General features: G+C 44.2%; 1 protein-coding gene across 11 annotated transcripts in view; it reads left to right on the forward strand.

The window, feature by feature from the left end:
- Positions 1-14257, forward strand: part of NTNG1 (netrin G1) — a 202848-nt gene extending 188591 nt beyond the window's left edge. For all 11 annotated transcript variants that reach the window (XM_064147089.1, XM_064147080.1, XM_064147086.1 and 8 more), the window contains one exon: positions 12999-14257. In XM_064147089.1, coding sequence (XP_064003159.1) covers positions 12999-13225 — 227 coding nt within the window. In that variant the 3' untranslated portion in view covers positions 13226-14257. The remainder of the gene's footprint in view (positions 1-12998) is intronic.
- Positions 14258-14489: the final 232 nt, after the last annotated feature.

Raw genomic sequence — 14489 nt, forward strand, 5'->3', positions numbered from 1 at the left:
CAGGCTGAGCAGAAGATTAAGGGAACAGCAACTCTTACTCACCAAGGTGAGACAGGCATTTGGCAGTGGTCCCCTGCTGCATTCCTCTGCAGGAGCAGCCTTCTGACGTTGCAGGCAATATCCAGCAATAGAGATCCACACTGCAGAAGCCCTTAGGTGAGTGGCAGAGCTGTCAAACTCAGAAATGTCTTAAGCACTTCTTCACCAGTGGGATGATCATGGAATGATGCTGCCTTCACAGCAGCAGAGGAGAGCCAAAATGGAAGTGTCCCCCAGTCTGGGAGGCAGCCAGGAAGCTGGCTGCTGATATGGTCCAAGAGTGGCCAGTCCAGTTACTACTCTCTCTCAAAGTACCCCAGGGCTTGCCAAGGCTGAAGGTTTGGCACAGAAGGGTGCAAAAGTGGGGAGAACTGCCCAAAAGCAGGGATGGGGCAAAACCGAAAGCCATCCAAAAAGGTAGGAGCCATCCAAAAGCAGGGGTGGCCCAGTCACAGCAGGAATCTGCCATGTCAGGCACTACATATGGATGGGGAACTCTCAAGGCAGGGATCTTTTACAGTTCTCCCTTGCTCTATTTATCCTTTTCTAGACAAAGTGTCCATTTACCATTTTATACTGGGCACAAAACCCCAGCCAACCACCAGCCCTTGTCCAGCGTGGGCTTCCACATGGGTCAGCACACGTGTGGAAAGGCACTTTTTGGTGTTCCCCCTTCAAGCCCACACAGCAGGGGGGAAGCAGTTTTTGAGCCTTCTCCCATTCAAACCAGGAGGGGAGGGAAGATGGAATTGGGGTACCCCAGGACAAAAACCTTTATCTTGTTCCCAATATATGAATATGAAGCTGCTAAAGTTCTGCCTGGTGAGACTGAAGGTTCATACATGACATTGGTATTTCAAACTGGCAGAATATTTAACCATCTTCTGCAACTGCACCTGACAAGGCTGCATGTTCCCTTTGTAACCCTCATAGGCTATAAGCCTTTACAACAGAGCGCCTCCAAACTCCCTCTAATGGTCGAGTACATGGAACTGCAGTCCAGAGGACCTGTGTTCATTCCCTTCTTTTTCAACCACAGGCAAACCACCTGACTTTCCCAGGCATCAGCTTCTCTATTGCTCATAGACAAAACTCCTGCTCTGAAGAGCTTGGGGAGTCCTACAGGGCAATGGTTTCATCTCCATTCTAGAGCTAGCTCTGCAAAAAGGACTCTGAAGCATTTCAGCCACATTCAGACCAGTAAATCTGTGTCTCTTCAGAAAGATCTGAGTCTCAGGACCTATACTTAAAGAAAGATCTATCCCTCATGTTTCATATGTTTCATAGGAACTATATAAATGTTTGACCTTTACCTTTGCATTCTAACCAATGTCCTGAATATTCCTTGCCTGAGAGATTGCACACCACTTACTTTGCACGTTGCTGGTTCGGTCTCCAACAGTAGGCTACTCTCTGGTGTCAAATATCTCTGCTCTGAAAAATGCAAGAGGAATATGTAATGGCATTCAAATATAAGCTTCACTTTGGCTTTACTTTTTGACACTGCATGCTGGACAGGCCACACCTTGAGTACTGTGTCCAGTTCTGGGCTCCTCAATTCAAGAGAGATGTTGAGGTACTGGAATGTGTCCAGAGAAGGGCAGCAAAGCAGGAGAGAGGCCTAGAACACAGCCCTGTGAGAAGAGGCTGAGGGAGCTGGGGGTGTTTAGCCTTGAGAAGAGGAGGCTCAGAGCAGATCTCATTGCTGTCTGCAACTACTTGAAGGGAGGTTGTAGCCAGGTGGGGGTTGGTCTCTTCTGCCAGGCAACCAGCAGCAGAACAAGGGGACACAGTCTCAAGTTGTGCCAGGGGAGGTCTAGGCTGGATGTTGGGAGGAAGTTGTTGCCAGAGAGAGTGATTGGCATTGGAATGGGCTGCCCAGGGAGGTGGTGGAGTCACCATCCCTGGAGGTGTTGAAGGAAAGCCTGGATGAAGCACTCAGTGCCATGGTCGAGTTGATTGGACAGGGCTGGGTGCTAGGTTGGACTGGATGATCTTGGAGGTCTCTTCCAACCAGGTTGATTCTATGATTCTAAGTGGTCTGTGAAATTTTCTACATTAAGAATGCTTCTGGTAACTTTCTTAGATCTTGGAGGTCTCTTCCAACCTGATTCTATGATCATATCTGGTAAGTCACATTTACTCAAGTGTGACTTTTTTTAGTTACATATTCAACGTCTTTGATATTTCTGATAGTGTAACTAAGGATTATCCTGTTCCAAACACTGTGTTGTTTACAAGTCAGTCACAATGCCTATTCCCAGTACCTTTTGTTACTGGTGTTTCAAAATGTCTGGTGCAAAACCAGCAAGTTTTAGATCACAAATAACTTTAGAATCTCAACGTTTCAAAGTGATGTGACTATAGCATCTTCTGTGTGCAAAATGAGTACAACTGAGTCCGCCTTTTAAAGTCAACCATTGCAATGCTAAATTACTGCTTTGAATTCAAAGAGTTTTCCTGCGCTGTGTTTGCTCAACACAGCCAACCAAAGTTGCAGAACTAGCCTGACCCTGAGTGATACTAAACCAACTATTAAAAATTCAGCTCTTTCTTAACACTGAGACCAGGACATACATCACTGAGCTACAGCTATGGTGCTTTGGGCAACAAAAGCTTAAGTAACACATTAGTCTCCTTTATCAAACACATCGAGAGCACTTTTGCTCATCTTGGCAGGGAATACACACACGTGCACGAGTGTACCATTTATTTGGGGAGGCAACAAATGAGGAGAGAATAAATGTTTCAAATGTTGCCACTGAAGAACATAAAATTACCAATTCATTTGGTAGGAGGCTCCAAGGTGACCTTATTGTGGCCTTCCAGTTTCTGAAGGGGACCTACAATAAAGCTGGGGGGGGACGGGGGACGGACTTCTTAGGCTACCAGGGAGTGACAGGACTAGAGGGAATGGAGTGAAGCTGGACATGGATAGGTTCAGACTGAACGTGAGGAGGAAGTTGTTGAGCATGAGAGTGGTGAGAGCCTGGAATGGGTTGCCCAGGGAGGTGGTTGAGGCCCCATGCCTGGAAGTGTTTAAGGCCAGGCTGGATGATGCTCTGGGCAGCCTGATGCAGGGTAGTGTGTCTCTGCCCGTGGTAGAGGGGTTGAAACTAGATGATCCTTGTGGGATTCTGTGATTGTGACTGATTCTGTGAATTTTAAAGTTCTCACTCAGCAGTGCTCTAGTTGTTATTTTTTTTGTCTGTAAAGAATGTCATAATCCAGGGCCCTGCAGATGTTTTGAGGAATAGCAATATAGCAGCACGTGTGCTGAGGTTAATATTACCATGGAATTAATATCATCATTAGTAGCAGTCACCAACACATTCTCTTACTCACCCTCTCTCCTTCCCAAAAAAATAATACATAGAAACAATTAGAAAAATTCTAGTCCCTTAAATCATGCCAAAGTATTTTCAGTTGTGATGATCTTCTCTTGTTCTGCTGCTAAACAAAGTAGTGAGCGAGGGGGACCAGGGGAACTATTTCGTTTGTTCTGAGTTTCAGTGCAACACTGATTGGGAAGAACAGCAGAAAGAAACTTCTGTCTTTGTAAAGACACAGAAATGATTTGTGTTCTTTTGTGTCAGAAGCATTACTGCAAGTCAAACACAGAAGCAGTTAAGGCTGCAGGAACATTCAGCCGTTTATACAATCTGCTATCACGGATCTGAATTGCTGACCTTGGCTGCTCCTGCTTTGGTTTACTCGCCAGGCTTCTGCCCTTGCGGTCTCTGCAAGTGCACTATTTGTTGCAGGTCTGTTTAATAGTTCTTGGGAACCTTTGTGAAAATGCTGCTGTTGAGGCAAAGCCATCCCAACAGCTGTCTTGGAAAGAGCTGAACTGCCTGACCATCGTTGTCCAGTGCCCTTGCTGGAGGTAGGGGATGCGGCAGGCTTGGAGAGGTCTCCAGAACAGAGTCCCTTTTGCAGCACCCAAGCTAGGCAAGCAGAGCAACTCCTTTGGCAGTGATAGGATCAGTCATAGCCTGCAGAGCGCCAGATCAGCCTCTAATGGGGAGGCAGGTCTAGGGTCATACCAGGAGGTCAAACATGCAGGACCAGGACCCAGGAGGTCACTCTGACAAGGACCAAGGCAGGGCCCTGGGTTCGAATGCACTTTCAGGCCTGCAGGCAGAGGTGCTTGAGTGGAGGCCTCAGTTGAGGCCTTTCATAGCTCCTGCTGCCAACCTGGGGTTCTCCAGAGAGCCATGTCCAGGTTGCACAGCCACACTGGGTCAGAGCAGATGTCAGACATGGACACTGAAGAGCCTGCAGGAGAGCAGCAGGCTGCCCACAGCAGGCAGAGCCTGCCCACACATTTAGACTCCCCCACAGCTGCCTGAGACAGGCTGGCAACCCCCTGGCAGGCATCCTGGCACCACTTTTACAAGTCTGAATCTCTCATAGGTCCTTGTAAACATCTGACATGCCCTCTGGCACCTGTAACAGCAGTAGCCACTTGTCTTTAGGGAACTGAATCCCACCTTCGGTGGGCCATTCGATGACCACCACTTCATCTTCTGTATCTGAGGAGGTTTTGCCTTAGCTAGTCCTTATTGATAGTGGTTACACCTAAACCCTGACCTTGCTGTTGGCACTAGCCTAGAAAAACTCTGTAGCTTCAATTGCTTTTCTTCCTAGCTAAGGGGAGAGAAGACAGATGATGTAAGGATGTTCATTTATCTCCAGGAAGACAGAAATAATGGCACTGCAGCTTACAGCTTTCTAAGTGGAATATGAATGACAGGAGTTTGTAGTCCCTTTTGAGCAACTAAGGCTATGATGTAGCTTATTGCTCTCCTGAGATTATCTTAAAATATGATAAGGGTCATACAATTCAGTAGTGCTCCTCCACAAGCAAAGCAAGAAAAAGAATGGGAAAACAGTTTTCTCCACTTTGGGAATCATCCTCTTTTGAAGAAGTATGAAATCCTAATCAGAAGACTAAAAGGTTAATCAACCATTTCCTAAAACTGAGGACTATTAGAAGGTATTGTCTCAATCAGAATTCTTACATAACTACATCTGGATTATCTTTTTTCCCCAACATTTTTACAAGCAATCTTCTTGTTTCTGCCAAAGATACAATGGCTTCTCTATCATGCAAGGGTATTATATGCAGAATCAGTTCTCCACCTTCTCCTTTTCGATGCGTTTCTCCTCATTATCGTTTAGTAATTAAGTCCAAAGGTTTTAGATTAAGAACAGAGATAGAAAACAAGAAAGCACTTGAACCTGGGAACAGAGGAACCTTCTACTTTTGCTATCTTTGTACCACTGTTAGAATAAAATTTGTTCTGTAGAGGATTTTGTGTTTTCAGTAGTGAAATATAACCAACTAAACTTACCCACGTGGATGCTAGGATCAGCTGGCACCTGTTTACAAGAGAGGAATCCCCACCATCCGTTCTGTGGCTCAGGAGAACTCAGTAGTAGCTGTGTCTTCTTGTGGAAACACCCAAGACTTTTCCTGCAATTTGATTAGAACTGGCTTAGCTTTGAGGTGAGAATTGTGCAGCAGGTACAGAAATCACACATGGGCAATCAAACTACAGACTCTACCAAGAGCCTTCGAACACAGCACCACCATTAGCCATTTATTTTATCAAAACTTAATAAGACTGCTTTGATAAGAAATCATGACATTTTGGTTGTGCCTAGAATGGACATAGTGCATTGGTCTAGTTGGTTGGGCTGGGTGCTAGGTTGGACTGGATGATCTTGGAGGTCTCTTCCAACCTGGCTGATTCTATGACATTTCTAAGGCAAGATGTGTGCTTTTAGAAGCTATTCTCACTCAGCCAGTGTGTATTTCCTTGTCCTGTATGCAGTATAATTAATACCAACATTGTTTAAACTCTGAAATAGAGATCTTTGCATTAATGTTTGTTATTTAGGCTTCATGCTTGTACTTGTCTATGCTGATTATGTCTTAACTTCAGAAAATGTCCTGGCAGATAAGAGCAAACCTGTTTTGTTTTCCTGATGTCTCAGTTCTAATTGAAATTCCCAGAGACTGAAATCTATTTGATAGAACCAGTAACAGTTTTTTACAGTGCCCTTCCCTCTTCCCCCTTCTTTCCCAAAAGGAAGAAAATTAGATGTATAGAGAGAAAAAGGTAAGCACACCCAAAGAAATAATCTCACTCTGATTTGGAATTTAAAAGGAAAATGTAACAATATATTTAAAAGGTATCTGAGGTGGGGAAGTTATGAAGGTATAGTGTAAGTACAATCAGATTTTTTGATGGTAATGGGTTTGTCCACCTTGAGGGTGATGGCCACATGATAGAACAAAGAGAACCAGGAACAGGGTGGTGATGCTGGTAAGCAGGGAGGCAGGGAGCGCAGAGAGAGAAAGAACGGGAAGCTCCCCCTGCTTTTACAGACCTTTAGACAGGAAGGGGAGTGGGCTAACCACAAATCACCTGGTGGTGTTCAGACCCACAGCTGGGGAGGGGTCAAGACCATCTAGGGTCAGGTTCAAGGTTACTCCCCCTGGAGGGTTAACCTTGTACACATGTGTATCAAAACACCAATAGCCTCCTGGTTTGTATCTTGAACAGTGTGGCCAGCAGGACAAGGGAGGTTATTCTTCCCCTGCACTCAGCACTGGTCAGGCCACACCTTGAGTATTGTGTCCAGTTCTGGACCCCTCAATTCAAGAGAGATGTTGAAGTGCTGGAATGTGTCCAGAGAAGGGCAACAAAGCTGGTGAGGGGCCTGGGACACAGCCCTGTATTCCAGCCTGAGGGAGCTGGGGGTGTGCAGCCTGGAGGAGGGTCAGGGGTGGCCTCATTGCTGTCTACAACCACCTGAAGGGAGGCTGTAGCCAGGTGGGGGTTGGTCTCTTCTGCCAGGCAACCAGCAGCAGAACAAGGGGAAGCAGTCTCAAGTTGTGCTGGGGTAGGTGTAGGCTGGATAGAGATTGATTTGCCATTGGAATGGGCTGCCCAGGGAGGTGGTGGAGTCACCATCCCTAGAGGTATTCAAGCAAAGCCTGGATGAGGCACTTAGTGCCATGGTCTAGTTGGTTGGCTAGGGCCAGGTGCTAGGTTGGACTGGATGATCTTGGAGATCTCTTCCAACCTGGCCAATTCTATAATCAGGACTTTAGAATAGACAAAATGTTTGCATTATATTCTGAGCTGTCAAGCCACCTATCTGTCCAGGGACTGTAACACTCATGATCTGGGAGATAAAAAGCTGAAAAGTGAAGAGAATATTTTTAAAAGAGAAAGCTGCAACAAATGATAGCAGAAAAAAGAACACACTGAATAAAAACGTAATGAGAGAGACCATACAGAACACTGCTTTCAATTCAAGACCAGAATTCAGGAAAGGAAGCAAAGACCTCTAAGAAAAAGTTTCTTTGTGTGACTTAATCATCAACAGTGCTTATGTTGTTCCCACAAACAAATGAAAATGTTATTTAAAAACACATGTTTTGATGCAGACCATGCACACAACTTCTCAACATCTTCATTTCTTTTCAAGTCAATACTCTGTCTCTTCTCATGCTCATGTGGCAAACCCACCTGACTAAGATGCTCCTGTAGGCAAGCTGCACAAAAAATTAAGAGTATGGCAGGAAAGGGTACAACAGGCAGGAAAGCTCTGTATGGCCAGGCTTGCTGCTCCTGCTGCTTGGGGAAATGGAAAAGCCAAGGACCAGGCACAAACTGAGGCTGCAGCAGCTCCCCTTGAGCTTCAGCAGAGCACTGGGTCTGCAAGGACCTGGCATTGTTCAGCAGTTCCCAGGCCATTTACTGCCTCCTCTAAGTAAAATCTAGTGCCTCTTCTGAAATAAAAGATGTTCTAATGCCTACCTGAAAAGAAAACTACTGTGTTAACATTAGAAACACTGTTCATTTTCTTAAAAGCAATTAATACACTTGCCTTGCTTTGGTCTTGACAGCATGTCAGCTACTTCCAAGGCACACATTTTGTTTTGAATTCCAGTGAATGCGCTCCAGTGAAAGTAGTTTCTTTATGCTGCTGTGTGCTACGCTCATTAGGTATTACTAATCAAAGTCTTAAGGTGAATAAACAGAATTAATTAATAGTAAAGCTATAAAAGTAATCCTGACCATGCTTTCAGGAAGGCAGAAATGGTATTAGAGTTGGTCAGATAAGAATTGCAGCACAATTGGCAACAACAAAAGGGATTGCACAACATTTTCAGAGCTGTTTCATTTAACTTCCATATCACCACGACTGCTGCCTACATTGTACATATGTGTGCATAAATGTGTCTATAGACACACAAGAAAAGCCTGGATGAGGCACTTAGTGCCATGGTCTAGTTGACTGGCTAAGGCAGGGGGATAGGTTGGACTGGATGACCTTGAAGGTCTCTTCCAAACTGATTGATTCTATGATTGTGTGGTACGTACAAAGACAGAGACACAGGCCTGAAACTAAGGAAAATAAAGCAGAGACAATACAAGGTTAACCACTTGAGAATTTTCAGCTGCTGCCTACTTTGGTGAGAACATTCAACTCTACCTGATCTTACTCTAGTGTGTTTCTGTGGACAAACTTTTAAAAGGCTGTTGTGGGGGCAGGGAATTAATGTGGTCAAGGCAGGGATTATAAAAAATAGAATGATTTTATTTTTCCTGGAACCCTGCCCCCAAACCATGTTAAAAAAAAATTTAGTTTATTCACAGATTCAGTTTGAGAATTTCTTCCTAAAGGATTTTATTAATAAATTTAAATATTTAGGAAGTCAGGAAACAGGAAAGGCTAAGCTATGAACACAGCTTCATCTCACTATCAGTTATGCTGAGCAGAAGGTTAAGGGAACAGCAGCTCTTACTCACGAAGGTGAGACAGGCACTTGGCAGTGGTCCCCTGCTGCATTGCTCTGTAGGAGCAGCCTGCTGACGTTGCATGCAATATCCAGTCATAGAGATCCACACTGCAGAAACCTGAGGTGAGTGGCAGAGCTGCCAAACTCAGAAATGTCTCGAGCAGGATAGCTGTGGAACAATGCTGCCTTCACAGCAGCAAGGGGAGAGCCAAAACTGCTAGGGTCTCCCAGTCTGAGAGGCAGCTCAGGAAACTGGCTACTGATAGAGTCTGACAGAGGGTGGTCCAGATACTGCTTGCTCTCTCTCAAAGGACCCCAGAGCTTGCCAAGCCTGCAGGTTTGCACAGAAGGGTGCAAATGTGGGGAGAACCACACAAAAGCAGGGATGGGGCAAAATCAAAAGCCATGCAAAAGGTACCCATCTAAAAGTGGGGACAGTCCAGTCACAACAGGAACCTGTCCTTCACAGTGGCAGGGAACTCTCAACATGGGAACTTTCATAGAATCATAGAATCAACCAGGTTGGAAGAGACCTCCAAGATCATCCAGTCCAACCTAGCACCCAGCCCTAGCCAGTCAACTAGACCATGGCACTAAGTGCCTCATCCAGTCCTTTCTTGAACACTTCCAGTGGGAACACTCAAGGGGGGAACCCTTTCTCTAGTGTCCATTTACCATTTCCACTGGGCACAACAACTCAGCCAACCACCAGCCCATTTCCAGGGCAGGTTTCCACATGGGTCAGCCCACATGCAGAAAGGTGCCTTTTGCTGCCCCACTTCAAGCCTGCAGAACAGGGTTGGGGAAAGCAGTTTTTATGCCTTCCTTCTGCCATTCAAACCCACAGAGTGAGAAGAAGAGAGGAATTTGGGGTACCCCTGGACAGAGGCCAATGAAAAATAAGCTTTTGAGCTGTCTCTTCTTTAAGTACATTTTTAAGTTTTCTAATCAGAAATGCATGGTCTGATTTAAAACCAGGCATCTCTAATCTTGTATCCAGAATTTAGTAGACAGCAATGATTGGAAGCATTTGACAGTAGCCTGCATCAGTGTGAAAGGCACAACAGGCAGCATCTAGCAAAACTCACTTCAGCCACCCATCTCCAGCAATATGTAGCTGCAGATCAGATTCTGGGCTGATGGCCCAGGTCCAAAATAAGTTTGAAAATAGGAAAGCTATTGGAAAATAAGTTTGGTTTGCTGAATACTTGGGAAAATTTGGATAATGTATTCTGGGTCAAACACAGCATGAAGTATCTCATCTGCTGTTTAAGAAGTGATATTTAGCTATTGAATTCCACTCAGAATGGACAGTATTGACTGAACAGATATTTCCCCATTTTCATTGCCTGAACTACAGGATGCATCCCAGCAGTGAGTGTTCTAGAACAAGCACATTAGGTCACTGGACCATAGAATCATAGAATCAATCAGGTTGGAAGAGACCTCCAAGATCATCCAGTCCAACCTACCACCCAGCCCTATCCAATCAACTAGACCATGGCACTAAGTGCCTCATCCAGGCTTTTCTTGAAGACCCCCAGGGACGGTGCCTCCACCACCTCCCTGGGCAGCCCATTCCAATGGGAAATCACTCTCTCTGTGAAGAACTTCTTCCTAACATCCAGCCTATACCTACCCTGGCACAACTTGAGACTGTGTCCCCTTGTTCTATTGCTGGTTACCTGGGAGAAGAGGCCACCCCCCACCTGGCTACAATGCCCCTTCAGGTAGTTGTAGACAGTAATAAGATCACCCCTGAGCCTCTTCTCCAGGCTAAACAGGCCCAGCTCCCTCAACCTCTCCTCATAGGATTTGTGCTCCAGGCCCCTCACCAGCTTTGTTGCCCTTCTCTGGACATGTTCCAGCACCTCAACATCTTTCTTGAATTGAGGGGCCCAGAACTGGACACCATCAGATAGACCATTTTGATATTGCATATTGCTATGGCTAAACACATACAATATTAAAGTCAGCTTTAAAGATACATAGCCTCAGTTATAAGAGATGGAACTAAAACACTGACTTTTAACTAGAGTTCATTTTTGCAGCTTGTGTTTTTATGGGGAGTTCATCTCACCACACTTATTTGGTAGTGATTTATTGTTGCTTGTGCATAGCCTAAACACTGTTTTATGTAATGTATATGTAGAATGTTAAAATTCAGACATTCAGGCTGGATATTAGGAAGAAGTTCTTCACAGAGAGAGTGATTTCCCATTGGAATGGGCTGCCCAGGGAGGTGGTGGAGGCACCGTCCCTCGGGGTCTTCAAGAAAAGACTGGATGAGGCACTTAGTGCCATGGTCTAGTTGACTGGCTAGGGCTGGGTGCTAGGTTGGACTGGATGATCTTGGAGGTCTCTTCCAACCTGGCTGATTCTATGATTCTATGTGGCTGTCACTGGCATGTGGGCTTTGTACTTTAATATCTTACAGTTCAGAAACTGGACAACAAGGTTAAGTTCATCACTCTTAGTAAAAATCTTTGATTACCAAAGGCATCATTACCAAAAAAATACTTCTCTCTCAATTGCATCTATGAGTTTCTAAGACACTGTGTTATGATTTGGCCCCCTTGGATACAGAACATTAGAAAGCAGTTGTCAGAGCTGTCTAGAGTGAGAAAACAACCCTGAAAGCAAACCAGAACAGATAAGATTACCAGTACAGTCACTGGGGCACAAAATTGTACAGATTTATATAGAACTTGGACTGTTTCAGTTTTAGTTCTCAGAATGTTTCGGTTGCTTTTAAAAATAAAACAACCAACATTTATAAAATTGTATTTTCCCCCCCCAAGTAATAAATAGCAGTGCTTACAATAAAATTAACAATTTTTTTTTCCCCATTCTGAATTATTTGGGGTATTTCCAGACTAAAGCATGCATAAACAGCATAGAAAATCGAGGCTACTTCTGAATCAAAAAATATTTTAGTGGTACATTCTGCCTAGAGAATAGGTGCAAGATATTTGACTAGGTGCAAGATTGGAATGGGCTGCCCAGGGAGGTGCTGGAGGCACCATCCCTGGAGGCCTTCAAGAAAAGACTGGATGAAGCACTTAGTGCCATGGTCTGGTTGACTGGCTAGGGCTGGGTGCTAGGTTGGAGTGGATGATATTGGAGGTCTCTTCTAACCTGGTTGATTCTATGATTCTGTGTTTACTGAAATTGCCTGTCCTATGGAAGACAGAGCTGTAATCTGGCACATATTGTACCAGTGATACCATCTGGAATAAAAGAGAGGTTGGCATGCTTCAGTAGTGTGTCCCTCATACTTCAACAGATTCACCTAGTGAAATTATTCCATTCATGTTAAGCAGTAAAAAAGTTAAGCTGCCAATTTTGCAGCTGAAGCTCTAAGACTTTTGCCTGTGTTATTTTAACTCCTGGGTCAAGTAAGACTTCTGATGTTGCTCTATCAGGCTACAGTATCTAACTACGATCGTTTTAAGCTGTCAGTTACTCTTGTAGCAACGTCGTCCATCTAATTAAGAAGGAATATTTGATCTGTAGCAGAAATACCATTATCTTTTACTGCCATATGTATATACCATGTAATCTCCATCAAATAGCATGCTGAATTTCCTGCCTCTGCTTGCCTGATCTTATTTTGGGGGGGGTGATTTCTTCCAGATCATTAACATACACAGTTCTTGATTATAAAACCCTGCTTTATCCTACAAACCTCTTTACTTCAGCCAAGCCATGTTACCTTTTTAATCGCTGTTCATGCTTTCCAAAAAGCTGTAGTTACATTTTGTCTTTCAGACAAGACCATACTCACCTACAGTCCTGGTTCAGTAGTAACTTTAAAGACACCAACGATGACACAAGGCAGGTGTTGATAGTCATATGAACTCCTCAGCAATTCATTAATTGGCATTGTCCTAGTCAGTGGACTGAAGTGAATGATATGGTTCTCCAAGGCTAAAAATAAACAAGGAAATAAAAAGACCAAACTAAATTAGCAAATAAAACTTGAACTGTCAAAAAAAACACATCCCCTGTTCATATCTCAGGAAGAGGGGGGGAGGTAATGCTTTAACTCTGGCTTTAGTGCAGAGCTTCTCTCGTAGCAGAACTTAACATTTATTCTGCTTTTCTTTCCCCCTTCTCCCTTGCTGTCTTGCAGCAAACGTGTGTGACAATGAACTACTGCACTGCCAGAACGGAGGAACGTGCATCAACAACGTGCGGTGCCAGTGCCCTCCAGCCTACACTGGCATTTTGTGCGAGAAGTTGAAGTGTGAAAGGGATCCAGGAGGCTGCAGTCAAAACTCCGGCCAGGGGGCAATATCGCACCAGCCTCTCTTACTGCTGACTGCTCTACTAGGAGCAACTGGACTCTGCATATGCTAGACTCCGTATGGTTGATGGCATCGCATCCAGACCGCTTCAAACGAATGTGCCACATGAAAACAAAACACAACCAGAGCGCTCGCGACTGACATTTCAAACGGAAGAGAAGAGAGAAAAAATAACTACATACAAACTGGAAGGCCTAGCTGAACTAAGCCATATTAATCAGTTATGGACAGGGCTCCGAGTCAAGACTGTTCACCTCTGACTCGAGAGAAGTTGGCAGCTGCCTGTTCTGTCAAATCACTGCTAGCTGCAAAGCTTACACAGGACTGGAACGGCTTTGACAGCTCCCAGAACGGGGAGAGAATTTACAAAGGATTTGCTCCTCCTCTATGGTGCGCTACTGTACCTCCACCCGGCGTGTGGACCGACCAAATAAAGGCATTCTTTGCTGTCAGTGCATTGTGGGTATAAGGAAATCTGTAAAAGCTGCCATATTGGCCTGCTTCAGTCCCCAGATCCTTCCCAATCTGTGCTTTAGTGAACGTTGCTCTGTAACCCTTGTTGGTTGAAAGATTTCTTTGTCTGATGTTAGTGATGCACATGTGTAACAAGCCCCCCTCGATACAACTCAAGCCAGTCATATCCTTGTATACCTTAGCGGCACCGCATCGCTGAGATGCTGTGTTCACCTACTGTACAAGAGTGGCTCTAGGACAAAAAGTGTATTTATCCTTTTGTATTCAAATGAAGTTATTTTTCTCGAACTAATGTACAATGTAGATTTTTTGTATTCTTGCCTATTTGTGTTACCAGACAATTTGTTAATGTATTTAATTCTAATCAGGTAAGAGAAGAATATTACTTTTTTATTTAGTCCTTTTCTTCTTTTTCTTGGTTTTGGTTTGGTTTTCTTTCCTTTCATTTAATTGTGCAGAGATTTCTCTGTATGGGCAACGTGCTGGCATCAAAGAATATCAGTTTACATATATAACGAGTGTAATAAGATTCCACCAAAGGACATTCTAAATGTTTTCTTGTTGCTTTAACACTGGAAGATTTCAAAGAATAAAAATTCCTGCATAAACAGTTCCAGGATGTGATGCATTGCTATTTCTTAAGGCCTTTTTTAAGCAAACAACATTTTTTGATCATTTAACCACCTAGCAGCACGTGCAAGAAAAACAGATTCAGCAGTGCAAATTTACATCATAACAACCTAACTCTATTATATTTTTAACTACTGTCATTGTTTTTGCAAACTTTAAACACAAAGGACATCGTTTGCTTGAAGGTTTAAGTCCCAAGCTTAGAGAGGGTA

Source organism: Pogoniulus pusillus, chromosome 8 (genome assembly GCF_015220805.1).
Source record: "Pogoniulus pusillus isolate bPogPus1 chromosome 8, bPogPus1.pri, whole genome shotgun sequence".
NCBI classification, from domain to species: Eukaryota; Metazoa; Chordata; class Aves; order Piciformes; family Lybiidae; genus Pogoniulus; species Pogoniulus pusillus.